We start from the raw sequence: 26774 nt of genomic DNA, 5'->3' as shown, positions 1-26774 counted from the left end.
CTAACAATGTTGCCATGATGAAAGTGAAAACTTCTCAATTTAATTTGTACCAAAGAAAACTTCAACTTTGTCAACTTTCAAATTCTTATTCTAAAAATCCAGGTAGACCTGATATTGTAGCTTTACATTCATCCAAAAGAGTAGCACTCACACCAAGCACCAGTGCAGAGAATGAAAACAAGATAAAAAAGTTAATATGAAACCAAAAGTTGTTTATTTGATAGCTTTGAAACAAAACAAATGAACTCAACTGCATTGTCCTGAACGTTTTCAGAAACCATTTGACTCCACCGACAGGGTTCAAGGTGTTACATCGTCTGCTTAGTTGCCTGAGCTTAACCTGCAAATGAATTAATCAACCGTAGATACAGTGGATCGGATCATTTCAGCAGTTGTACACTTAACTTACTATTAACAATTAATGTGGACTTTCAGAACAGACAATTAGATGAGCACAAGAGTCATAAAGCTGGGCAAATCAATAGAAACTCAATACAACTTAATAGTTTCAATACCATGAATATAAATACACTAACCCCCCTCAATCCAACACACACACATAGATATATGCATGTACACAGAATGTTACAGTAGTCCATGAAATGCCTGGGTCACATGATGTATTTTCCCCATGCACACATAGGCAACAGGCAGAGCTTCAGTCACATCTCCACTAGGATGCTGCTACTTGTGTTAATGGTTCCTCCAGGTACAGCACCAGAGCTTCTGCCTGTAAACACAACATACACAGAACAATTCTGACAAAGGCTGCATTCAGATTGACGAGTTATGCTGAACTAGTTTAAGCCTTTGCCTTATGAGTTGTAGTGTAACAAGCTGTAGTATATGGCTTCCTCTATATGACAACATTTCCTGCAAGAAAAGTCAAATATTTGGTCATTTTAACTTCTCAATACTAGTACTTTTTGAATGTCCACAGGGGTTGAATTATTCACCGGGATCAACATTAACGCTGCAGAAACCCATCATGTTTCTATTTAAAAAGATGAGGGTACACATGGGTATGGGGCTTGCAAACCTCCATCTTTACATATCCCATGAACAGCTGTGTCCAACACGTTCACTTGTTGCTATATTAAGTTATAAACTACTATTGACTATGACATGATGGAGGAAGAGTACCTTCAATATCATTTGTATAACAGGGATTATATAAATGACATTGGCCAGTACAACTAATTCCATGGAAGTAAAGGCAGGACATTGGTTGTATAGGGAACCATTATGTGATTTTGGCATCGACTGATGAAAAACTCACCTTGGCTTTAAGCATTCCAAAACCCACTGTCTCTTTGGCGTACATACACAGTAGCAGGTTGGCGACGCGGGTGATGGCCACTCTCCCCTCCTGAGAGACAAAACAGTAAGTGAAAATGAGTCCCTATATAAACTATTCATATCACACAAATTCATGACATACCTAAAAAATAATGTCTTACCATACAATCCATGAGAATGAATTTCAGTTTGTCTTCGTTAAAGGCTTGGTGGCCGTTCTTGTCGTAGGCTGCCCAGATGTTGCTAGCAATGGCAGCTGTCACCCGTGCATCAGTATCTCCGTACCCAGAGTAGGCCAGGAGTGATCCTTCATTATTCAGTAAGCTGGAGAAAAGGTAGAGTTGAAAGTTTCAGTATTGAGAAGACGAACATGTTAAAAAGCTTTAGCATAGACTCTCAGTATATAGATGTACTCAAACTATCTCTATCAAGCTATCCAACGTGGTTCACTATTTGAATATAAATATATATATATATATATATATATATATATATATATATATATTTATATTTATCTTCTTTACTTGCTTGTAAAGTGCTTTGAGCACCAGGAAAAGCGCTATATACATTGAATGTATTATTATTATCTACCAAATTAACCATAGTGTATAACGCATATGAAGTAGACTAAAATGGCTGAACTATGTCAGTTTGAATGCCAATTAAAAAAACAATGACTGTTTATAATAAATAAGAACAACAAATCAAAGGAATCTGTAGAAATGCAGTAAATGGTGAACTGAAATGGATAGATAACAAAAAACTGATAAGGAAATGTTTTGATTATAAAAAAATATTTTAAATATATTTTAAAAAATAGCAATACCAGCTCCTCATCTGTACCAATGTTTGATTGATTGATTGAAAAGTTTATTAACAGCTTGTATATTGGGTACAGTACAGTACAGCTCAAAACATACAATTGTTAAGGGGATGCAGACCAGAGAAAGACTTTCGTCTTGTTTACATCAGGGTCCCCCATTTCCAATTCATCATATCATTTAAGACATATAAGACATATTTGACATTCAGATGGCTTATTTACAATTTACATACAGGTGGTTTTTTATATACAGATTGCTTATTTACAATTTTAATTTTAGATTTCGTTCTAATACATCCTAACCGGACATTTAAGACATCATCGTTACAGTTGTGGGAAGAGCGTTCCACCTTGATGTGGCATAATTGCGAAACGTGTATTCCCCCTTTTTTGTGCCAAATCTGGGTTTCACATGATTTGTGGAGCTCCCTCTGGTGTTATGATCATGGTATTCCTTGACCTTTGGGAAGAATTTTGACATGTACATGGGTACCATAGAGGTGTAGTGGATCTTGTAGACCAGGCCCATTGCAAGTAGCTGTACTCTGTCGTCTACTCTAAGCCATCCTAGGTTGTCAAAGTGGGCAGAGGTGAGGTGGGTTCTAGATGAAAGGTCAAGCAGTAGTCTGACCAGTTTATTTTGCGATGTTTGAAGTTTTATTTTTAGCGCCTTGGAGGTGCTATGGTACCATGACGTGCAAGCATAGTCATAGTACCCTTGAATGAGTGCTCCTGCCAGAGTTTTCAGGGTGTTTTTGTTTACCAGAGAGGAGATCCGGTATAGGAATCTAGTTCTTTGATTGACTTTTTTTATTACATTGGATGCCATTTTGTCACAGGAGAGGTTTGCCTCAAGAATAGATCCTCGGTATGTAATTTCCTTCTTACTTGTGACAATAATGTCACCCACTGCAACTGAGAAGTCGTCGGAATTGCTGAGATTATGTTTCGAACCGAAGAGAATGGACTCTGTTTTACCCAGGTGTAATGATATTATTATCGGCGAGCCAGGTGCAGATTCTGCCGAGCTCGGAGCTGAGGGTTTTTTCAACCTGCAACCTGTTCCTGTCAGAGACCAGCAGGGCTGAGTCGTCCGCGAACAGGAACAAGTTGCAGTCACATGCTGATGACATGTCATTTACATAAATTAGGAACAGTAACGGACCTAATATGCTTCCTTGTGGAACACCACAGCTCACTGGGAGGGGGGGGGACAGAGTACCGTTTACCTCCACCATCTGTTCTCTCCCCTCCAGGTAGGATTGCATCCAGCTCACCGATAGTTTATCAAAACCAATTGCTTTTAGCTTGTCAATCAGAATGGGGTGATTGACAGTGTCGAAAGCCTTTTGTAGGTCCAGCATCACCATGCCGCAGTACTTGCCCTCGTCCACCTCTTGTTTGATGTGGTCGCTCAAATAAAGAAGGCATGTGTCAGTGGAGTGGGATGTTCTAAAGCCAGATTGAAATTCATAGATTAGTTTATTTTCCGCGAGGTACTTTTCGACCTGTTCATATACTATTTTTTCCATGACTTTCGAGATGGAGGTAAGTATAGAAACAGGGCGGTAGTTGCCTGGGTCCAATTTGCTGCCCTTTTTGTGCAGGGGGGTTACTCTTGCAATTTTGAAGTCTTTGGGTACTTTTCCCTGTTTTATGGAGAGGTTAATTATGTGAGCTATGACTGGTGAGATGGCGGTTGCTGAGTCTCTGAGGAATTTGGAGGGGATATTGTCGTGGCCAGTGGCCTTGTTAGGTTGGAGGGTGCTCAGTTTAATGAGTACCTCTGCTGTTGTTACCCTTGCTAGACTGAAATCATCTTTGCGTACCCCTAGGTTTTTGTAGTAGGTCATGATGTGATCTACTCCAAAAAGCTCTGAGTGGGAGGGTAATTTATTTACAAGAGTTGTGGCTATGTTTGTGAAAAAAATGTTCAAGTACTTGGCCACATCCAGTTTGTCTGTGATGAGCCTGTTATCTGTCTTTATGTTTAAGTTAGAAAATCTCGTTTTGAGTTTTTTACTGCAGCCAAGCTGGTTATTGAGTCATTTCCAAAGTTCACGGGGTTTATTTTTGTTTTCCTCAGTTTTGACATTGATGAAATTCTTTTTGGCAGTTTTGATCATGGAGCTTACGTCATTTCTTAGTCTGTTTCTTTCAATTGTGAGTTCAGTCACGTGGGCCTGGAGTTCACTGCTCGTGCTTTTGGAAAGCATTGACTGACTTTTATGTAAGGTTTTTCTTTGTGATGGGATATTACAAAATGTCACCTTTCAAATTATAACAGCATGGTGTTCCGGATTGACTGGTTCCCCGATCAACTGGTTGACAGATGTGGAGGCGTGGCCTCGACTGAAATACACATTTCGATCGCTTCTTCTGTCGTTTACATACATCTTTTGGTATATTTGGCTGGATAGGAACACTTTGATGCACATTCAGTACCAGTGTGTGAGGTTGTGCTTACGATGGCAATATCCGGACGCGAACAGCGAGGACTACAAAAAGAAAAACGAGTTGATCGGGGATGTCTGTTCAAAACATTGCGAGCTCCAATAAATCATTTAAATCAGCTATTGTTGCCAGACTTATTTCTGAATATCGTTCTTAATGTGATACCAAGTCCATCTGAGACCTGTGTACACCTTCAGACAGCCTCCAAGTGAAGCACATGTTCTTTACTCACAGTTTGAAAGCAGCGTGGAGAAGTCCTTCAGCTGTGTTAAACTGTGATCGCTCGAATAAATCCTTAAAACCAGCTATTGTTGCCCGATTTATCACTGAATATCGTTCATAATGTGATACCAAGTCCATCTGAGACATGTGTACACCTTCAGACAGCCTCCTAGTGAAGCATACGTTGTTTACTCAGAGTTTGAAAGCAGCGTGGAGAAGTCTTCAGCTGTGTTAAACTGTGTTCCTCTCAGGTAAACTGTGATCCACCCATGGGAAAATGGGATCCGCCCAGATGAAACTGGGTTACGACTTCTGTGGCTATCTACCAGCGATCATGTTTAATATGAAAGACACACACATCTACATGCCTTATAAAAACGGCATTCTGCAGCACTCATCCAGATAACATGTGACTGTTAACTCGTTTTGCAAAGATAGCAGCAGAAATGTCATTGCTGCATGTGCAGGGATATTAGACTTTAAAATGCTGATGGGTCATTAATGTTGGTCTCAGCAAACAATATTAGGAATCCTCTATTCAAACCACATAATATTCAGTGTCCATCGACATGAAAATAACAAAAAAGTTCATGCTGGACTCAAACCCGAGTTCCAACAGCAAAAGTCACTCCAGCCCTGGGCGTTATGAGTGCGCCACGGATCAACACGACGTATCGAACCACCACACTATAATATTTTTAGATTAACCTTAACACACTTATATGTAAAACTAACACTTATCACAACATAATGTGGGCTCGCAGGCTGATAAACTAGGATATCTGATCTCGGTGGGTCTTAATGAGGCTTGATACAGACCTCAGTCAGTAGGCTATACTATATTATAATATGTATATTATATGGCTTAAAGTGTACATTCGCTCACATTATAAATGATGGTCGGGTTGCATTTTTCTGTAACTTTTTAACAAGGTTAATCTAAAATATTATAGTGTGGTGGTTCGATACGTCGTGTTGATCTGTGGCGCACTCATGACGCGCAGGGCTGGAGTGACTTTTGCTGTTGGGACTCGGGTTTGAGTCCAGCATGAACTTTTTTGTTATTTTCATGTCGATGGACACTGAATATTATGTGGTTTGAATAGAGGATTCCTAATATTGTTTGCCGAGACCAACATTAATGACCCATCAGCATTTTAAAGTCTAATATCCCTGCACATGCAGCAATGACATTTCTGCTGCTATCTTTGCAAAACGAGTTAACAGTCACATTTGATCTGGATGAGTGCTGCAGAATACTGTTTTTATAAGGGATGTAGATGTGTGTGTCTTTCATATTAAACATGATCGCTGGTAGATAGCCACAGAAGTCGTAACACAGTTTCATCTGGGCGGATCCCATTTTCCCATGGGCGAATCACAGTTTACCTGAGAGGAACAGTTTAACACAGCTGAAGACTTCTCCACGCTGCTTTCAAACTCTGAGTAAACAACGTACGCTTCACTGGGAGGCTGTCTGAAGGTGTACACATGTCTCAGATGGACTTGGTATCACATTATGAACGATATTCAGTGATAAATCGGGCAACAATAGCTGGTTTTAAGGATTTATTCGAGCGGATCACAGCTTAACACAGCTGAAGACTTCTCCACGCTGCTTTCAAACTGTGAGTAAAGAACATGTGCTTCACTTGGAGGCTGTCTGAAGGTGTACACAGGTCTCAGATGGACTTGGTATCACATTAAGAACGATATTCAGAAATAAGTCTAGCAACAATAGCTGGTTTAATTGATTTATTGGAGCTCGCAATGTTTTGAACAGACATCCCCGATCAACTCGTTTTTCTTTTTGTAGTCCTCGCTGTTCGCGTTCGGATATTGCCATCGTAAGCACAACCTCACACACTGGTACTGAATGTGCATCAAAGTGTTCCTATCCAGCCAAATATACCAAAAGATGTATGTAAACGACAGAAGAAGCGATCGAAATGTGTATTTCAGTCGAGGCCACGCCTCCACATCTGTCAACCAGTTGATCGGGGAACCAGTCAATCCGGAACACATGGTCGTCTATTTTCTGACGTTTTATATACACAGTGACTACGATCGACAATAACGAGTTAACATTACTCAGTTAATTACAGCCCTATATTTAGATGTAAGGTGTAATCACTACAGAGATGCTTACATATAACATAGCAAATATTTACTACTGAAAAATACATCTTGGTTAATAACTAAGATTGTTATACCTGCTACGGGGGTATTATCTGTTTATCAATATAATACTTAACACTAGAACAATATGTTGACGGAACTCGTACAACGTCAATAAAACAAATGAACACACGTAGTAATAATGATTAGCATGTCGCTAGCTAGCTAAATGTACTCACAGTGTGCTCTGGACTCCGTTTGTGTTCGCCTGGCTGAGAACCTGCGTTAATGCCTTTGGTCGTAACATAGCTAGCAACTCACTAACATATAACAATGCAAACAACCCTAAACTTAAATTCTTAAATGACTAAACAACTGCGTTTAAACAGTCAAAAACTATTCAACAACACAGTCAGCTGACTGCCTCCTTCCATTTCCGGCTATCTTCCCAATGCATTGTGGGTATTGTAGGCTTTGACGGGATTTACTTCCTACTAAAGCTAAATGTGCCAAATATATTTACTAAAGACACGAGCTGAAATTCAGTTTGAGTAATCCGTTTAAATCCGTGTACCTTTTCCTTTCTTAGACCAGTTGTTGTTTTTGCTCTTTACATGGCGAGAGGTTAGGAGCGAGGGGCTTGGCGGAGCGCTAGGAGGTTATTTAAAAATAAAAGCCCTCGTCTGGTAAATCAATTTCATGATAGATTATTGTTATTGAGATATCGTTGGAATTACAAGAGATCCCGTTGAGACAGGCTTTAATGCTCTTTCAGAGTGTTGATTTATAAAATAGAGATGAACAGCCAACAGTGTGATTTTGGTGACAAAATACGGCAAGCCTTCAATCTGCGGCACAACACCTGAAAAAACCACAACTCTGATTTACATAGTTACAAAATGTATACTCATTCCTCAGTGAGGACAACAACACTTCTCAGAGATACCATTTGATATGTTAGAACAAAAGAAATCTTTAATGAATGCAAGTGTATTTAGTTCATAGTTGACAGGAAATCACATGACATGAGTAACAGTGGGTGATGTGAATTTTAGGTCAAAGTTAATATGATCTTAAGGCGATATATTGATTCTGGAATTTCTATTTTAGAACAATTTTTAGACTCAAACAACCAAATGTAAATTGCTGTTTTGGCCCATTCTGCAAAAAAAATAATCCCTATAAACCCAAAATCCCTGTATGGCATCACTATTGGCAATACAGCCAGAGATATTAAAGGTATGCTTACATCATAGAATTGCAAAATCTCTACCATTTGAAATGTCTCTATCCTGTCATTGCTATAATGTTGTATTTTCCATCCCTTATCCCAATGCTCATTTTACACACCTTTGGTCCTCCTATAATCTGAAAACTATCACTTTTCATTCTCGTAAAACATTACAAACAAGATTCAGCACTGACAATGTTTTAGGGGAAATTGAAGAAGAACCTGTCAGGTTAAAAAAAAACTTAAATGGTGAGATATTTCAATAAATACCAGGCAAGAATATGACAAAAAATGTGTAAACAAGCTTGGAACAAAGACCATCACCCAACCTATACGGCAACAACATCCTAAATCAAATCTCTTTATATTACTACCCAATTATAATCTGTTAAAATTAAATAATCATATTTCATGGTAACCTCATGCAGATTTTACTGAATGAGCACTTTTTATGTCAGAAATCCTGTCCCGCTGCACAGTTAGGAATAACTCATTTGCCATATTACAGTAGCAGCGCTGCCACAGCATTTTAAACCAACAACATCCTTCAAACTCTCTCACTATGATTTACAACTGCGTCTAACAGGGTGTTAGGTCAGCCTATAAAGTAGGGCCGTCTTCATGTATTTACTATTAATCTACCATGCCAGTCCCCAACTCTCACACTTCTCCACCGTCAACCGCACAATAACCAGTTAATTTATAAGTCTCTCGATGGCGGCGTTGAGGTCCCCTCCTGTAGCGTTGAGCGCCTGCAGGTTGGCTGCGCGGTCAACGAAGCCCATGGTGTTGAGCTGCTCTAGCTGGTGCCTGAACCGATCATCTGGGCCCTGAAGCTGTGAGGAAGGAGAGGAGGCATGAGGTCAGAAACTGCTTATCTACAGAGGGGTACCTTTTATTTAAAATACGTTATTTATTTAGTGAGTGAAGAGATTTTTTCAAATTATTCTGTATGCTTATACTAGAACACGCAATATTTTTCTTGTCCAAATACAATCAAACTGACATGAAACACTTTAACAGCTAACTATCAAATTATAAACAAACGCATGTCATATTTTACGTGTTACAATCTTAACCTTACCAAAAAGGGAAAAGAGCTAATCAACTGTAATTGATTTACAATCCACTGAAATCATTAAAAGTTAAAGTTGTGAGCTTGCTTGCTTATGTAAATCATAATACATATAATGTTACAGTTGCCCATATTGTCGACAGTAACTGTGGGGCAACATATTGCATTACAAAGGCTGACCAGAAAAAAGACAAATACAAAACGTATGGAACTGGAATATTCGTGTTGCTCTGATTTTGGAAAACAGAACACTTTTAGGCAATTAGACGAAACATACTGATGGCCCGCCCTCTGAGAACATCTGTAACATCTGCTGCATGAGCTGCTGCTGAGAGGGACTGGATGCTGTTGTCATGGCAGGAGGCTGAGGGTTCACCTGGGGGATGCTGCCCCCTGTGACTGGAGGAACTGTGAGACCTCCAGGAGACAGTCTAAAAGTGGAGAGATAAATGTCAACAACCCAGATGTACCATGACTTGAAATAACCACTACAAATAACAACCAACTTCTAAAACAACAGTTTGTAGGATTTGGCGGCATCTAGTGTTGCAGTGTATCAGATTGGAACCAACTGAATACCCTGAATTTTTCCTTTGTCATGATTTAAATGACAGAAGCAATTTTGACCAGATTAAGACAATTATACAGGATTAAAGCATCCTATTAAGAGCATGAAGGTGTTACCTGGACAGGAACCCGGGGGCTTCTGTCTGTAGGGTCTGCAGGCCCTGCTGGATCTGGGTGAGGGCCTGCATGGCTCTGGGGTTGGTCAGCATGGACAGTGTCTCCGGACTCTGAATCTGTTCAACAACAAACATGACACAAAACAAGTCAGTTAAAATCCCAGCCAAATCCTCAGAGATGATACTTTCTATATCTTGTTTACACAGATAGCAATTTGGATGCATGCATACATTCTCCATAGAGCATTATGAACCCTGGGGAGGCTCTTAAGGTTACCAAGCACCCAGACCTGGTTACACATAATCTCTTTCATCATTGCAATGGTATAAGATCTATCGAGGTACTGAATGTTTAAAACGACAAAAACACTGAGAGTTGAGGAAGATGTCAGGCAAGCAACTAATGTCTCATTGGACTTGGGATTTAACTCTAAACTAGGGATGCCAGTGATTATTCGATTATTCGTTACAGTCTCCATAATCGAATATTATTTTTAAAAATCGATTTTATTTATATATTTTTTTATTATTATTTATGTATTTTTTTTTCTTCTCGCTTAGTTTCAACCAAAATATAGACTAATGCTAATAATAGTAATAGTATTAATAATTGTAAATGGCCATTGGTCACACCACCAGTTTGTTTTACTGTAAACTTGGAGGAAGCCTGCGTGCCCGCGGGGGGGGGGGCGGGTCGGTCGAATAATCGATTATTATTCGCCAGGGCTGCCGAATAATCGATTTTGATCATGGTCAGTTTCTGGCAACCCTACTCTAAACCCAAAGTGTACCTTATCTAGTTATACCAGGGATTTTGAAAAAATAAAAATGCTAATAAAACCAAAGTCTGTGCAAGCAATTTATCGGGGGACACCAAAGGTTAAAACTAAGACAGAGAAAAGATATGATGAAACCAATAATTTAGTAGCCTTACAATGTGATTGAAAACAAACTGCAATGTCAGGACATGTACAGTCAGAGAAGGGAAAAATAAAGGGCCAAGATAATCTAAAACGAGTGGGTGACAGTCTAGTGACTATAAAATTAAAACTCAAGGTTGGAGTTGTGGCAAAACGTGCAAGATCGGATTGTTTCAAATGTAGCTAGTTTACAAGCTAGTTTTAAGCTAATATGTAGCCAAATCATTATCAAATTATATCAAAAAGCCTGCTCCAATATGATTGGTTTATACTACTCAGGCCGCAATTCGAAACCTGAATGTTTCCTGCACCCACAATTTGTGCCGTTACATTCAGTTTCTACACGTGATAGCAGAATCTGTTTATATAGTTAAGACAGCCTAACTACTGCAACTTTTAACACAAGATACATCTTTGTTTTAGGGCTCAGCAGCACTGACCCGTCTCATGAGCTCAGGGTTGTTGAACATGCTGGAGACGTCCGGGTTACTGTCCATGAGATTCTGCATCTGAGGATTGCCTGCTAACACTTGTCTCATCAGGTCTGGGTTGGACATCATGTTTTGGACCATGGGGTTGCCCATCATCTGCGTCAGCATTGTTGGGTTAGACATCAGCTGACTCTGCACCTGCTGCTGCATCTCCATGAAGCTGGACGAACCCATGCCCAGACCCAACAGGCCAGACAGGTCCCCGAGTCCACCTGAGGAGGAGGAGGAAAGCTGGAGATTAGATACTTGCAGGAACACAAACCTGTTGACTATTGGAACAAAAATATATTTTTGCCATAGGATTTTATTGCTTTGATTAGACCTCCCAAAAATGTTTTTACATTTCTAAATGTATAAATCTTACCCATTGGATTAGCAGTTTGTGTTGGAGTCTGACTCATGCCACCCTCTGCTCTGTCTGCTACAGTGGGGTTTGTGGTGATGCTGCTGTAACTTGGAGGGTTTCCATAATTGGAACTTGTCTGAGATGGGCCATCACCTGTTGATCTACAGACAGAGAGCAACCATTAAATAAAACGTTCACAAGGTGTTAGCTTTGTGACCCGCACACAAATTGTACCTACTTTGGGACAGTCTTGATGACAAGGTGAACAGTTAACCCGTCTTTGATACCGTGCTGCTTTAAAGGATCACCATCCTTCAGAATCTTTCCAGCAAATATCAACACCAGCTGGTCCTGCTGGGCCTCAAACTTTTTGGATACCTCCTGTTTGAACTGGACAAATAAAACAAAAGCAAGTGAGCCACTCCTCTTCAGTCCCTAAAAAAATGTTTAGTAGTTGTTAAGTTAAATATAATATCAACTGCATTAATATGTATCGCGTGGCCCTGTTTTGAAGAGGGATGCTTTTTCCAAATCTAGTTGTAAAACCTTTATTATTTATAATATTTGTTTGTATTGTGCACACATTTAGCTAACCAGGATCGGATAGTATTATTGTAAACTGGTTGGTTGATGATATCGGCAAAATATAAAAAAAACTGCCAGTGTGCAGATGATCTAAAAACCAGATGGTAAATCTCCCCAGATCAATTTATTCCCAATTAAAATAGAATATTACTAATCTGTTTTCGATGAATTGATTTGTCATACTTTATTAATGTTATTGCTGTAGCAACTAAACTCCCAATTGATGTACAATTTAGAGGCTAAGCTGTTTTCACGGTCAATTGTTATAGCTTTTCCAATAAGTATTTTTTAACTTTGTTTTATAAGGTGCTGTATGAATAAACTATAATTATGTATATATATATATATTATTATTATTTTAAACTGTTGTGTGTTTTTTCGTTTTTGTTTGATTGTTCCAGACCCACATTTGTTTTCTTTCTTGGGGCCACAAGAGGGATAGTTTTTGCTTAATTTTCACAGATTGGGTGATTATTATCAGTACTACCAAAGAGTAGGAATACTCGCTCACAAGTAAAAGTCCTGCAATCAAAATGTTACTCAAGTACAAATTGAAAAGTATTAGCATCAAAATATACTTAAATTCCCAAAAAGTAAAAGTACTCATTATGCAGATTGGCCCATTTCAGAATCATATATATGTTTTACTTTAAAGTATTGATGCATTCAAGTGTTATCAGAGCTGGTGGAGCATGTTTTAAAAATACGTTTGTATACTGCAAGGTAGTGTTAATTAGTAGTGTCACTAAAGTATTATTTAAGTATTATTTATGCAGTGGAGTAAAAGCACACGATTTACCTCTGAATTGTAGTGGAGTAGAAGTACAGAGTAGCAAATGTAAATACTCAACTAAAGTACAAGTCCCTGAAAATGTAAGCAAGTAACTTTACACTAGTGTCAGTAACTTTTTTAGTAATATTGGTCAACAGCACCACACCCAGATACATGTCAATGGGCTAATGTAAGATAACATGAAGGCATTATCTCTTCAGAACAAACTAAACAACGATTGGTTTCACAGCAGTTTCATTGTTATAATGAATAAACCGTTATACGACGTCAGTGTCGAAATTAGCCAAATATGGTTAGCTCTTATCTGCTAATCATACGCAGGTCCACCGTCGTAGGAAATATTTAAACGTTTATTTCGCACCGGGATTTTTGAAATTAGTATTATAGTAATATAGTAAACGTTTTTTAGACCACGAAAATAGATTTTATAACGTATCTCGCTGCTGGATAGTTAATTAAAAATACGTTTTGACCTTTCCTCGGATGTCTACGAGTAAACGCGTGATGACGGGTGCATGATTTCTACAGCCGGTTTTTAAAAAGCTCTGTTACCTCTGAGACAGAAGAGTCCTCCGATATAGAAATGTCCTCTTTTCCATTGGGGGTTTTGACAGTGATCACCATCATAGATCCTCCTGAAGCAACAGTGTTATCCATGTTGTCATCCTCCGTGCGATCTGTGTTGCTATTGTCGGCCATCTTTACTACTGCTTCTTCTTCTGTGTTACTTCCGGTTTAGTTGAAGCCACCACCCATCGGTCTCCACACCGTTGCATATTTGGGATATACTAGGCTTGTTTGAGACACATTGCGGCTCGCCTCGAAAGTAGACGAGAGTAGCCGATCGCAGCCGGGGGAGGTGTCAAAAAGCTCGTCTTAAGTCGGACAGCTCGGAGTCGGAGTCGGCTTGACTGGCTGGGTTTGCAATGGCGGCAATTGTGTTGGCGTTTTTCGTTGCAGATGAAGTGGATGCAATAGAAATCCCACATGTATTGTATGGAGAATGGCATGATGAACACCGTCTGCCGAGGTAATTACGTATCTTTTTATTTTTTAATTTGATAGGGACAGAGCATGTTAATGAACATCAGTATAAAATACAAGAAGTATAAATGTGTTTGAGCAAACGTGCTAATTTACATCCGTAGTAGGCTACCTAGGCAGGTAACAAAAACAGATACACAATACAATACACAAGTAAAAAGACACAATATATTGTTGCATCAGTCTAAATTAAAAAGTATGATCGATTATCCGGACTGATTACTTTACAGATCACAAATTGTGCAAAATTATGACACTATTAGTCTTTTTTAGTCCAATGGGATAAGATAAAAGCTACTTTACTAAAGATATAGAACGCAAGCAAGATAGTAGTACAAAGATACAATAAATAAACAAGAATACAACTGAAATCAAGTGAAGATAATATAGGCCTACAGCAGCAGCAGCAGTTATATATATATATATAAAGAATGTTGAATAGGTCTAATGATTTATGGTCATCATTTGCTCCTGTGTCTGCCTTCCTTAGATCCGTTCCAAAGGTCCAACAATTTGTGGAAGAAGTGGTCCCACAGTAGCCTACAGTCCTTCAGACTTCAAAAGTCATTTCCGATTGTCCAGGGGACATGTGGAAGTATGTGTGTGTGTGTATATATATATATATATATATATACAAATAACATCAAATATGTATTATCTGGACTGGTGATATTAAAAGCCATTTATTCCTTTCTACCAAACAGGATGTGATGACGACTATTGGCCCGTTCTACTGGAACAGACAGCACAGTAAAGTGCCGCTTCAAAACAGTGTTCTTGCCTGTCTGTGGACTCTATCAAACCAGGAGTCCTATAGGGGGGTTGCTGATCGTTTCAATATCACCAAATCCACTGTCTGCCTGCATCTCCATGAATTCTGTAGTCTTGTCACCACATATTTGTCTCACCACATTTCCTGGCCCACAGGGCAAGCCCGACATAATTCTGAGTTAGGATTTCGTGCAGCAGGATTTCCCAACACTGTCTGTGCGGTAGATGGATGCCACATTCCTATTGTGAAACCACACTGTGAGAACCCAGTAGCATACATCAACAGAAAAGTTTTATTCTGTTGTGCTTACTGGGTTCTGTGACAGTAAACGGAGATTCTGTCATGTTAATGTGGGCCACCCTGGTAGCTGGCATGATGCACGGGCATTCCGGTTATCTGCTGTTGGAAGGCTGCTTGATGAAGATCCCCAGTCCCTGGTGCCTGAGGGAATGCACATCATTGGGGACTCTGCCTACCCACTATTGCCTCAGCTTATGAGGCCATACAGGGACAATGGCCATTTAACTGCTCGGCAGCGTCGTTTCAATCAAAAATTAAATGTTGCACACGTGGTCATTGAGCATACCTTTGGCCTACTGAAAACGAAGTTCAGGAGGCTCAAATGTTTGTACATGAAAAACATTGCAAACATTAGCACAGCAGTCACTGCCTGTTGCATACTTCACAACATGTGCTTGGAGGAAGGGGAAGCAATTGAAGTTGATGAGCAGGTTGAAGCAGCAGATAACAGGGCACCGCATCCCCAGAACCAAGATGCAGTGTTGCACAGAAATCAGATTTGTGACCTTTTGTAAAGAGCTCACACACACACCCCCCCCCCCCCCCCCCCACACACACACCCCCCCCCCCCCCCCCCCACACACACACACACACCCCCCCCACACACACACCCCCCCCCCACACACACACCCCCCCCCCCCACACACACACACCCCCCCCCACACACACACACCCCCCCACACACACACAAATAACCACTGTCATATTCTTTGTGGAAGACATTTGTTTTTTATTTCCTTTCCTTTTATGCCCACAGTATTGAGTATGTAAGTCGCTTTGGATTAAAGCGCCTAACATGTAATGTCATCCAAAATGATTGGGCAAGTAAAAAATAAATGCATATATATGAAAACTAGATATGGTCATTTTCTGCACATGTCAATAGCAGTTGACTATCTTCTTTGAAAATGAAATAACTATATATACATATGTACACATGTACTTGGCAAATAAATAATAATTGCATATAAACATTGTGAACACTTAGTGTATACAAATACAAATATTACAAGGCGATTGCCAGGGATGAAATAATAACTCAACTGCATAACGAGGAAAATAAATAACTAATCTAAACAATATTACTTCCATAAACAAACTGAGGTGGTGTTCTTTATAAACAAATTAATTCAGGGAATACCCAGTGTGGGGGAAATTATGGCATATTGGGCTTGTCCTGCAAAAGCTCAATGATGCGCTCTTGTTGGCTCCCAATGGACTTTAACTGGGAAACAACTTCTCCCATCGCAGTCAACATTTTAGCTTCAAACCTCCTCCTATTTCTCTCCTTCAGCCTTCTCCGGCGCTCCTGTTCTGGCCGCACCAGTGTCTCCAGTGCACTGGTCCTCCTCTCCGAGTGGGCCTCATACAGGTCGTAGAAGGAGGGATGGGAGACTCGAGACCGGATTGATCTAGGCTGAGTGGTGGGCAGGGTCATGGAGGGACCAGGCTGGCCCTCAGAGGCACACGGCAGTGTGGTGGGCAGGGTCATGGAGGGACCAGGCTGGGCCTCAGAGGCACACGGCAGTGTGGTGGGCAGGGTCATGGAGGGACCAGGCTGGGCCTCAGAGGCACACGGCAGTGTGGTGGATGGTTGTGAGGCAGTGGGTAATAGAGGGGTGGAAACAAGAGTGCCTGGAGGTGCGCTCCCAACACCGCACCTCCCAAACAGGTTGTCCATTATCTGTGGAATTGCAGAATTGTTAAAATGGAAATGTTGCTTTTACCAACTAGATGTGCAAGAACAAACTTCTTACCCCATAATATTCCCCCATTATTAAAAATACGTTTGTATACTGCAAGGTAGTGTTAATTAGTAGTGTCACTAAAGTATTATTTAAGTATTATTTATGAAGTGGAGTAAAAGCACACGATTTACCTCTGAATTGTAGTGGAGTAGAAGTACAGAGTAGCAAATGTAAATACTCAACTAAAGTACAAGTCCCTGAAAATGTAAGCAAGTAACTTTACACTAGTGTCAGTAACTTTTTTAGTAATTGGTTTCACAGCAGTTTCATTGTTATAATGAATAAACCGTTATACGACGTCAGTGTCGAAATTAGCCAAATATGGTTAGCTCTTATCTGCTAATCATACGCAGGTCCACCGTCGTAGGAAATATTTAAACGTTTATTTCGCACCGGGATTTTTGAAATTAGTATTATAGTAATATAGTAAACGTTTTTTAGACCACGAAAATAGATTTTATAACGTATCTCGCTGCTGGATAGTTAATTAAAAATACGTTTTGACCTTTCCTCGGATGTTTAGAGTAAACGCGTGATGACGGGTGCTGATTGATTGATTGATTGATTGAAAAGTTTATTAACAGCTTGTATATTGGGTACAGTACAGTACAGCTCAAAACATACAATTGTTAAGGGGATGCAGACCAGAGAAAGACTTTCGTCTTGTTTACATCAGGGTCCCCCATTTCCAATTCATCATGTCATTTAAGACATGACATATTTGACATACAGATGGCTTACAGATGCATGATTTCTACAGCCGGTTTTTAAAAAGCTCTGTTACCTCTGAGACAGAAGAGTCCTCCGATATAGAAATGTCCTCTTTTCCATTGGGGGTTTTGACAGTGATCACCATCATAGATCCTCCTGAAGCAACAGTGTTATCCATGTTGTCATCCTCCGTGCGATCTGTGTTGTTATTGTCGGCCATCTTTACTACTGCTTCTTCTTCTGTGTTACTTCCTGTGCAGTTGAAGCCACCACCCATCGGTCTTCACACTGTTGCATATTTGGGATATACATTGTCATGAATAAAAAAAAAACGTTTTTGGTTACTTAGATTTGTTCTTAGTAATAACTATTTAGATGTATACTTTTATATATATCTTTTTTTTCTTTTTAGTTCTTTTACATACAAATCGGATTCCTTGAGTTCTTAAAATAAGGTAGGTAGGTAAACACATAAGAAAAAAGTTAAACTGGTAATAAATACAAAAATTGCCATCAAAACCAACAAATACAAACAATACAAAACGTTTTAAATTACATTTAAATTATTAAAAAAATGATATGTATGTATAATGATACAGTGCAGTCATCAACATCATGTCCTGAAGTGCAAATATAAACCATTAACTAAAATGTTACTTGTACTAAAGTGTGAAATGGAAAATGTAGGCTACTACTTCTAAGTATTCAAAGTAAAAATGGTCAATGCTGAAAAATGGCCCCTTTAATTTTCAGATATTTCTATATAATCTAGACCAGTGTTTCTCAAACTTTTTCATACCAAGGACCACTTAACCAATACAAAAACACTCGCGGACCACCTAACTCCACAAATACACGTGTGACGAAGGTGTTGTGCTGCTATATCATGCAATTGAAAGTGAAACTTGAACTCGCTCCATTGCGGAGATATTACCGTGAGAGTGCGAAAAATTTAAATTTATTTATTTATTTATTTCAAATGTTTTACCAATATACTCACAGACCACTAGGAGGCGCTCACGGACCACACTTTGAGAAGCACTGATCTCGAGTATAAATGTAGGCCTTTATATTGTCTCCCACTTGAATAATTGATTAATTGACCTATTATTTCATCTGTATGTAATTGTTTGGATCTTAATGTTTATACAATATAACATTACATTTTTTAAAGCTCTTATCATGTGTCTTGTAGGCAAAAATCCCTTAAGCTGTATTTGATTAAATGTACAAGGTTACATTTCACCATGGGCGTCACTTTGTTAGAAAAAGTGGTGGGGAAAATTTCTCCAGATTCAACAGCATAGCAGAAGACAAAATATGTCCCTCCCCTGGGTGTTGAACTTTAAGCACCTGTGTGAAAAACCAATGCATAGACCGTCTTCTAGACTAAGACCACCAATGTGTTTTTAGATTAATGAATGCCCAACTAAAGGTCTTGTTGTGATGTGATTTGAATTGAATTTGAACCTTTATGAACACAATGAGCACACAAGTATGGAGGACAGAACATGAAATAAGTCAAAAATAAATAAACAGGAATAAATGCAGGTAGAAAAATAATAGAAGAATAAATGAATGTGAAAAAAACAGATAAATAATTAAATGTGGAAATAAATAAATGAATGTATAAATACAAAAATAAAAGTTGAGAATAAAACAGAACACACATTTTACATCTTTAATGTATTTCTACATTCATTTTCACTTACATTTATATATTTATTTGTCTGTGCGTGTTTCACACAAAGTTGTTTTAATTGGTAGCCTTGTATTCTGTGGATAGACACTATTTATAACAAACTTTCAATTGCTCTGAAAGTTTCAACAAGCTCACCTGTCTTTAACAACATCTTTCAGTTGCTATAATATTTGATTGCACCTCCTCTGACCAGTCCCACTTTTGGAAGCTTTGGGTCAAGCTGTACACAATGCAAGGAGAAACACAGTGACTCTTCTCTCTTCAAAAGCTTACAGCACCGGGAATTTCCAGCATATTCATGTTCTGTATAAACTGTAAAGCCCCCTGAGACAAAAGTACAATTTGTGATATTGGGCTAAATAAATAAACTTTGATTGACTTTGATTGATAGATTTGGCTCAATAAGTACACTTCACTTCAGAGCCCTCAAGAGCCAGATATAAATGTTTATTAGCGTCAACAATTGTGTTGCTATTAAAGGTTTTGCTACTGCCTAAAACTCAGTAACAGGAGTGTAAGGGATGGGATTTTTTAACAGGTTTGAGATCTTTGATTTGAAGCTCTTCTCCACTATAGCAGTGAGATCACGAACCAATTTAACCAGCAGCACACAAAGAAAAATCAACATGATAACTGCATGGCTGTGACAGTCAAATGTGACTGGAATATGTACTGGTGTCTTTGGCTGAAGGGGTAAATGGATGCCTAAAAACCAGAGGTTTGGTGGTTCACCTCAAGGCAAAGTGAGGTGTGTTGGGAGGCAAGATAGCATGCAAGTGTGGCTGAATTGGTGAAGATCACGTGAGTTGGGAGGGCGGTCAAGGGCGGTCAACACGAGTGCAGACCAAACACCAGTGTCATTTTGGAGATAGCCTGCGACTATCTTGGACAAAGTTATAGTGGGGCCGGTGCCAAATCCGGCAACACCATCGCCTGGTCTGCCACATCTGGAAGCCCCTCTTTAGTTTAGTGACGAGATGTGTACAGACCCGACGGGTAATAATGGATTATGACGGAAATTTGATGAGCCTGTCCGTCAAAATGACGGGCAACGAAAAACTCTAACGCCACCTCTGGCTGGCAGACTCTCAACAATGTCACCAGTTATGTGGTCAAGATTATAGCTTAGTCATTATCTTAGTATTGCACTGGTGTGGCTGCTTGCATTCAAGATAATTCCTGTTAAAGATCAAATCTAATCTTAACCAATTATTTGATTTAGGAACTCCCCTTCTAAAACACCCTTAAAAACAAACACCACCACAATCGGTACTAATATATTTGTATGTCTGACATCAAGAACAATCAGTCTGGACTGATATTTGTGGTCCACGCCTACAATTTTGCAGATAACCAAGCAATATAAATCAGGGATGTTTAGTTGAGCCGTCCACATTCTGAGCATTGGGTTAGTTTGCTGTGAAATCCTCCTGGCTGTAAGGTATAGTACCAATTTGACCTGATGGTGTTAATAAAATATTCCAAGTGAAAGTACCTTGGATTTCAAATGAGTAATTTATGAATGCATGTTTTTAGATTATGATTGATTTAGATGAATGCGTGTTTTCTATTTTAGATTGCATTTCAGCAATGAAGTCTGGCCTGCTTTTCCAGTTCATATTGGTATCTGTCACGTGAGTATACTTTGAACATGTTGCAAGTAAAACACAAGAATAGATATGTTGTTATTAGGCTGCAATTTTGTGGCATTTGAGTTTAAATAATCTTTTTCTAAACCCTCAGTGTTTTCTGCCATGGAAATGACCAATTCTTCAATGACGATGCAAACCTCATTCTCCCGGGGTCCTACAATATTCCATGGATGGCGGGCATTCAGGATTTCCGCACCCTCTCTCTCCTCACCTTCCCCGGTGCCCACGACAGCATGGCCCTGCACGGCGGTCGAGAGGCTGAACACCAGGCTTGGTCCCTGAAGGATCAACTTAGAGCCGGCATTCGTTTCCTAGATCTCAAAGTAATTAAACTGGGTCACACCCTCTATGTCATGCATGGGGTGATGTACCAGCACAGCACTCTCAGGGATGTCATTGACACTGTCCAAGCCTTCCTGTCAGAGTTTAAGACTGAGGCTGTGCTCATTAGAGTCAAACCAGAGTCTTTTGAGAAGAAAACTATCAATGAAATGGTGCAGAGTCTAATTGGCAACGACCAGAATGTGTGGGTGAACACTGCAATGCCAAATATGGGTCAGGTCAGGGGGAAAATTGTCTTTTTGCAAAAGAGCACCTTCACACTGGGAATTCCCCTCATAGATACAGACGGAAAGCATTACAATAAGGTTAGTGAAGTTAAAAAGAAAGACAAAATGATAAGTAAGCAGCTGAACCAAGCCACTGAAGCTTGTGGGGGTGATAATGCTATTTTGACTGACAGTACTGGCACAGGCTTTGGTACTTTCAGGGGAATGTTTCTGACTCCAAAGCGAGTCGCTGAAAAGGTAAACCCATGGCTCAATCAATACCTGAGACAGTTTTACCCAAATCAGCCCAGACCATGCTTTGGTATCATTGCCATGGACTTCCCCGGCATTGACCTCATTCAAACTGTTATCAATTTAAACTATTGATGATAATGCAATGCACCCCACATGAGCTTGAGTGGGCTTATATCTGATGATTCACTGATGACTTTCATTCTTTCCCTTCACTGTACATTCTTATGTAGCCGAATAACTGGAAATCATAAAGCAAGCTGATTGCATCTTGTGACCATAATTATGACAAAAATAAATACAATTATATTGCTTTCTCATTGATCTGAAGCTTGTGTTGCTTATTGATGTTATTTCACCAAACTACTGCAATACTGTCTTCATTTATAGGTAAAAGTATCATGTGCAAAAGCTTAGTTAGGTGTTTGTTTGATTGTTTCAATTTCTTCATGTATAAACTGTGTTTATGCCACAAAATAATAATAATAATACAAATATTGTCCTACATTTTAGATAATTACATAGTCAGATAAACAATATGTAATATACAGTATATTAGCAGGTCAATTAACAAATACAAAAATGTTTAAGTCGTAGAAGTAGCATATCAATGAAAATCACGCCCAGTATCGTTGTGTGCAGATTGATGATCAGTAAAGGGTTACCTTTGCTTCCTGGGAAGGGCGGTACTTCTGGGAACTCTCTCTCGCTCTTCCCGGTTCCCAAATAATAACTGCGCAACAACCAGACCGAACCAGACACATTTCTTCAGGTAGAAAGAACTCGCTAGATTTGTAACCATACAAGCAGGTAAGGGCTTCTGTCGTGTTTTATTTAGTAGGCTATACATCGAGATACAGATACAGACGGAAAGCATTACAATGAGGTTATGTTTCTTATTGAAATGAATACAACTTTATTACTCTTGTCTTCATTTACGGACTGAACGCCACAGTGTGGCAAACCGTGTCTCGAAGCCTGCTCGAAGCATACAGTACATTACATTAAACTAATTTATGTTTTAAAAACAAATAAAGTAGCAGGCTTCGCTCCGTTCTTTTATCGAAGCCCATTTCCGCATAAGGCCTTTTAAGGCTAACGGGAACAAGGGAAGACAAAAAGTAAGACTTGTAAAGGAAAACATTCTCTGTAAGGTTTTAAAAGGACACACTTTTAAAAAATAAAGACGTAGCCTAGTGTTTAAAACATAATGACTACGTTTTTGAAAATAAAGGCTTAGTAGCCTATATATTTCTGTATTATCTATAGGACTAAAGACATTAGTTTATAAATCTAGCATAAACCATCTCTTCTGCTTTTGAGATTAATGTATTTAAATGCTAACTCCTTGTTTAATAAAGACATAGGCTAATACTAAAATAAAAGGATCTAGAAATAATATCTCAAAATAGCTAACGCAGGTTCTCAACATACTTACATAGTTTCTCAATATAATGAAAAGTATTCTCATAATAATGACACTTCAACCTTATAAGTTCTCTCTAAGTAAAAACATAGGCTTATTATCACTTATCACTACCTCAAACGCAATCACTTCCTCAAACTCATTGTTACATTTTTGAAGGAATTCGATTCACAAAATGTCTCAAAAGGAACTTGTTTTCCCTTTATTTTCTTTATTATATATATTACTATAAAAGTTCATTATTTACGCCGTTTAGTGGTAGCTGCTCTGTTCATAGTACAGGTTAGCAGCCCCATTTACAAAAGCAAGGGTTTTTAGAAACCTGATAGATATGAGAAAACCACTCCTGGGTTTACAGCCAAAATGGCAATTTCACAAAACTGTGGCTGAGAAAAAACCGTAATATAGCAAATTAAAAGCTCTCTCTTGTTTCTTTCAGTCTACAGGAGCAGGCAGGATGTCTCTCTCAATCTCCAAGACTGAGGGCAGCACTGTAATCACTTTGACCTCTGACCCCCAAAGTGTTTGTCCTCCTCTGTACCAAATCCTCAAAAACCTGTGCTGCAGCCCAATTTGCTGCTCTGTGTCCCAGCACCTGAGGAGGCTCCAGAACACCTCTCAGACAGTACTGGGGGTGAGTTATTTGTCTTTTGTCTTGCAATAAATACATACAATATAAGATTATACTGTATAACAGTTCTGCACCACATAGTGACTTGTTATGTGCTGTTGTACTGTACAGATGTTTGTGGTTCATGCTAGGTTTTCTTCTCCACAGACTCTGCAGATTATGGTTGGGCTGCTCAACATCGGCATTGGTGCGATCTTTGCTTTTACTCCCATTTGGAATATGACCGGGTTTTCCTTTTGGTTAGGAGCATTGGTAAGCAAACCAATGCTTACATGTTTTTTTATATTGTTATTTGTATCATAACCAAAGCCCAACAGTACGTTTCTTGGGTTGTCTACTTAGTGACTTAGTCCTAAAGAGATTAACCTAAAGGCTTTTTTTCCTTCAGATTCAGAATCAGATATCCGTCCAAGAACAAATGAATGGCTCAGTTAAAACCAATCACTTCTGTACTGTGCTGTGTTTTGAATATATTACAGACTTCTGCCAAAACCAAAGTGTGTTTTTCTTAATTCTCTAGTTCTTCTTTAGCTCTCAAATGATACAAAGCAGATCATTTATCTCCTATCTAGTAGCAGGCTGCACTCACACCCAGGCCAATGTAAACGCCAGATGGGTATGACCTCCCTCTTGGTGCTACAAATGCTGTTCAGTTGAACCAATTAAAGACACTGGAATTACTTGGCTGAATTTAAGTGTTTGCATGGAAGAATGTAGGTAAAACATTTTTGTTTCTGTCTCTAGTTCATGTTGTTTGGCATCGTTTCCATTTTGTCTGAGAAGTACCCCAGTCCATGTCTGGTGAGTATGTCAGCTTTTGTACTTGGCACACGCACCATTTTGAGCATTTATACCTACATTGTCTTGGGGAGGGCATAATGAAGGAGCAATGCCACCCAGCTGTTAAGTGGGAGAAAGTTGGAGGCTTTTGAACTTGATGAGCATTTTTGTCATGCTGTGTTTTTGTGTCTTTCATTCAAGGTCATCGTCAATGTGATTCTGAATCTTGCAGGAGTTGGTTTTGCCATTACAGCCATCACACTCTACAGCCTCAGAATAACAAGCATTTGGCTGTATTGGTTGTGTGAGGACAATCAATATTACTATCATCACTCACCCACTGCATCTTCTGGGGAAAAGAGAATGGAGCAGAATTGCTTGGAAATCAAGGACATGATGTTGGTGAGTGTGGAAAATGTCCTTACCTGGATATTGTCTTGAATGATCACCATTTACAACTGTTTACAACAGGTTCACTAAGAATAAACTAATGAAGAAAAATCAGCGATGACAATTATTTGATAATTAGTCCTTTGACAAAAAAGAACTCACCCATAAGTTTGTTAATTAATCAATATATTTGTTTAGTAATATATCAAATGATAATGTCCAACATGAGCTGGTTTTAGCTTCTGAAATTAAAATTCTTCTTCTGAAAATTGTGATCACCGTTATTTGAGTTATATGGATATTATTGTGGTTTTCTGGTATTTTTTGCCCTGAGTAAATAACCAGATGTCCTGATGACTGGTGGTAATGTGTAATCTGTATGTTAATGGACAGAGAGTTAATGTTTTATATCTGTGCTAGATCAATAGGGGATTTTCAACATCATTAAAACCAATAAGAAGTCCCACAAAAAGCCACATTTGAAGGAAATTGTGCAAGTTAGAACACAGTCTACAAATGTAATTATACCTGAATATAATAAGCAGATGTGATTTGAATCTTTAAAGAAAGCACTGCTTCTCGTGTCCCACCAGATGCTGTTGTGGAGCATGCACGGTCTGATGATTGTCCTCTCAGCCCTGGAGCTCTGCCTCACCATCAGCTCCGCCGTCCTGGGGATCAAGGCTCTGAAGAGAAGGGGGAAGGACGAAAAGATGGTATGGTCTCCAAAATAACATCTCACTGTCAGAACTGTAAACATTTATATTCAATAGAAAGACTCCTTTACTTTACAAGTTGTTTAAATGTGGCCTTAAGGGTTAGAAACAGGTCAAGATTTGAGTATGTCTTAATGATATTATTTTTCTTTTTTTACAAGAATGAGGAACCTGAATACTACAAGCCCCTGCTGGACGAAGTCCCTGGTAACCCCAAGGTCTAGCTAAAAAACAATCCTGCTTTCTGCTATCAGTCACAGGTTTTATAATCAAACAGTGGACTGAATGTGCTCTAATGATTTACTCAAACTCAGCTGGTACTTTCGCTGCCAATCTTCTGGCCCGTTTCCTACACGTTTTCTTTAAAAAACGTTTTCACTTATTTTTTTGTATCTCAGATAATACGCTTTATATTGGTGTCTCTTTCTTCTGTGTAAATGTTTTAAAGCTGTTGATTACAATTTCTATTGAATAAGGTACCTTACGTTTAGCTTGTTTGGAGGTAAAAGGGAGGTTTGTGCGTGTGTGAAATACTGAAAAGGTTTTTCTTTGCTCTATTGCACTATTTAGTCATTTAAAAAAAGTAATGTAATCGAAACTGTTGACTGTCACAATAAAAACACTTGCTCTGTTTGTAGTTTATTGTGTGCTTTATATTAAACCCCTCTGAGATATTGAATGAGTTCAATACTTAGTTGTGGTATTTTAATACAAACAGGAAAGATAACTAAAGTGTGAGGTTAAGGAAGTATAATTTGAAAAGGTAATTATATTACCTATTGAGCTAGTGCCACCTACTCTTTATTTATATTTAATTAATATGCCTTTATTGCAAACTAAATGTAAATCATATCCCACTTTTATATTGTGTGAGCTGTAATTTAGCCCTTCAATATTTTTTTATTTGTCAGATGGTTTACATATTTTTTCTTCACGATCAACTTATATATTTTCACTCTTTTATTTCGGTTTTATCTGCTATTTGGAGATGTTTATATTGCATAATTGTTTTATTTTTGACTATTTATTTACAATTTGGGATTAATAAAGTATATCTTATCT

General features: G+C 38.8%; 5 protein-coding genes across 9 annotated transcripts; 2 read left to right on the top strand and 3 right to left on the bottom strand.

The window, feature by feature from the left end:
- Positions 1–191: 191 nt before the first annotated feature.
- lamtor2 (late endosomal/lysosomal adaptor, MAPK and MTOR activator 2) lies at positions 192–7389 on the bottom strand. The gene is made up of 4 exons (XM_034211302.1): positions 7156–7389; positions 1461–1623; positions 1280–1369; positions 192–730 (listed from the first exon to the last, which is right to left on the bottom strand). Exons 1-4 carry the CDS (start codon positions 7221–7223, stop codon positions 674–676), a joined length of 378 nt encoding a protein of 125 aa, XP_034067193.1. The 5' UTR covers positions 7224–7389; the 3' UTR covers positions 192–673.
- A 475-nt stretch (positions 7390–7864) lies between these two features.
- On the bottom strand, positions 7865–13879 carry LOC117543252 (ubiquilin-4-like). Its single transcript, XM_034211405.1, has 7 exons — positions 13593–13879; positions 11901–12052; positions 11681–11823; positions 11266–11528; positions 9907–10022; positions 9500–9653; positions 7865–8983 (listed from the first exon to the last, which is right to left on the bottom strand). Exons 1-7 carry the CDS (start codon positions 13737–13739, stop codon positions 8843–8845), a joined length of 1116 nt encoding a protein of 371 aa, XP_034067296.1. The 5' UTR covers positions 13740–13879; the 3' UTR covers positions 7865–8842.
- On the top strand, positions 13744–22093 carry si:dkey-152b24.7. Of its 3 annotated transcripts, none has more exons than XR_004568543.1 (3): positions 13744–14070; positions 14575–14689; positions 14789–15700. XR_004568543.1 is itself a non-coding variant. In XM_034211406.1 (3 exons), exons 1-3 carry the CDS (start codon positions 14028–14030, stop codon positions 21902–21904), a joined length of 945 nt encoding a protein of 314 aa, XP_034067297.1. In that variant the 5' UTR covers positions 13744–14027; the 3' UTR covers positions 21905–22093. The 3 variants fall into 3 exon arrangements, 1 of the variants encoding a protein (XP_034067297.1); XR_004568542.1 differs by having other exon boundaries at positions 14575–14679; positions 14789–15691; XM_034211406.1 differs by lacking the exons at positions 14575–14689; positions 14789–15700 and adding exons at positions 20894–20951; positions 21061–22093.
- On the bottom strand, positions 15839–17891 carry LOC117543254. 2 transcript variants are annotated; one of them, XM_034211408.1, is made up of 3 exons: positions 17689–17891; positions 16721–16840; positions 15839–16666 (listed from the first exon to the last, which is right to left on the bottom strand). In XM_034211408.1, the coding sequence occupies exons 1-3, from the start codon at positions 17833–17835 to the stop codon at positions 16313–16315; spliced, it is 621 nt and encodes a 206-aa protein (XP_034067299.1). In that variant the 5' UTR covers positions 17836–17891; the 3' UTR covers positions 15839–16312. The 2 variants fall into 2 exon arrangements, with proteins under 2 accessions (XP_034067299.1, XP_034067298.1); XM_034211407.1 differs by having other exon boundaries at positions 15839–16840.
- A 346-nt stretch (positions 22094–22439) lies between the features above and the next one.
- Positions 22440–26345, top strand: LOC117543178 (transmembrane protein 176B-like). Of its 2 annotated transcripts, none has more exons than XM_034211281.1 (7): positions 22440–22579; positions 23635–23829; positions 23974–24078; positions 24571–24627; positions 24808–25008; positions 25590–25712; positions 25874–26345. In XM_034211281.1, exons 2-7 carry the CDS (start codon positions 23653–23655, stop codon positions 25934–25936), a joined length of 726 nt encoding a protein of 241 aa, XP_034067172.1. In that variant the 5' UTR covers positions 22440–22579; positions 23635–23652; the 3' UTR covers positions 25937–26345. The 2 variants fall into 2 exon arrangements, with proteins under 2 accessions (XP_034067172.1, XP_034067173.1); XM_034211282.1 differs by having other exon boundaries at positions 22450–22541.
- The last annotated feature ends 429 nt before the right edge of the window (positions 26346–26774 follow it).

The sequence above is a fragment of the Gymnodraco acuticeps genome, unplaced genomic scaffold (assembly GCF_902827175.1).
Source record: "Gymnodraco acuticeps unplaced genomic scaffold, fGymAcu1.1, whole genome shotgun sequence".
Taxonomy (NCBI): domain Eukaryota; kingdom Metazoa; phylum Chordata; class Actinopteri; order Perciformes; family Bathydraconidae; genus Gymnodraco; species Gymnodraco acuticeps.
Note: the sequence above shows the minus strand (reverse complement) of the source record. Positions and strands in the feature narration are given on the sequence as shown.

What these genes read in the sequence shown, in the direction of transcription:
- LOC117543254 (XM_034211407.1), bottom strand. Translation starts at nt 17,835, where the DNA reads ATGGCCGACAATAACAACACAGATCGCACGGAGGATGACAACATGGAT. An exon ending in AGGACTCTTCTGTCTCAGAG is followed by an intron (nt 16,841 to 17,688) that starts GTAACAGAGCTT and finishes GCAATTCCACAG; the next exon opens with ATAATGGACAACCTGTTTGG.
- LOC117543252 (XM_034211405.1), bottom strand. Translation starts at nt 13,739, where the DNA reads ATGGCCGACAATAGCAACACAGATCGCACGGAGGATGACAACATGGAT. An exon ending in GTCATCAAGACTGTCCCAAA is followed by an intron (nt 11,824 to 11,900) that starts GTAGGTACAATT and finishes CTCTGTCTGTAG; the next exon opens with ATCAACAGGTGATGGCCCAT. An exon ending in GCCCCCGGGTTCCTGTCCAG is followed by an intron (nt 9,654 to 9,906) that starts GTAACACCTTCA and finishes CTCCACTTTTAG; the next exon opens with ACTGTCTCCTGGAGGTCTCA.
- si:dkey-152b24.7 (XM_034211406.1), top strand. Translation starts at nt 14,028, where the DNA reads ATGTATTGTATGGAGAATGGCATGATGAACACCGTCTGCCGAG. An exon ending in GATGAACACCGTCTGCCGAG is followed by an intron (nt 14,071 to 20,893) that starts GTAATTACGTAT and finishes TTTCTATTTTAG; the next exon opens with ATTGCATTTCAGCAATGAAG. An exon ending in TTCATATTGGTATCTGTCAC is followed by an intron (nt 20,952 to 21,060) that starts GTGAGTATACTT and finishes CTAAACCCTCAG; the next exon opens with TGTTTTCTGCCATGGAAATG.
- lamtor2 (XM_034211302.1), bottom strand. Translation starts at nt 7,223, where the DNA reads ATGTTACGACCAAAGGCATTAACGCAGGTTCTCAGCCAGGCGAACACA. An exon ending in AACGGAGTCCAGAGCACACT is followed by an intron (nt 1,624 to 7,155) that starts GTGAGTACATTT and finishes CCTTTTCTCCAG; the next exon opens with CTTACTGAATAATGAAGGAT. An exon ending in TTGGAATGCTTAAAGCCAAG is followed by an intron (nt 731 to 1,279) that starts GTGAGTTTTTCA and finishes TTGTGTTTACAG; the next exon opens with GCAGAAGCTCTGGTGCTGTA.
- LOC117543178 (XM_034211281.1), top strand. Translation starts at nt 23,653, where the DNA reads ATGTCTCTCTCAATCTCCAAGACTGAGGGCAGCACTGTAATCACTTTG. An exon ending in CCTCTCAGACAGTACTGGGG is followed by an intron (nt 23,830 to 23,973) that starts GTGAGTTATTTG and finishes TCTTCTCCACAG; the next exon opens with ACTCTGCAGATTATGGTTGG. An exon ending in GGGGGAAGGACGAAAAGATG is followed by an intron (nt 25,713 to 25,873) that starts GTATGGTCTCCA and finishes TTTTTTTACAAG; the next exon opens with AATGAGGAACCTGAATACTA.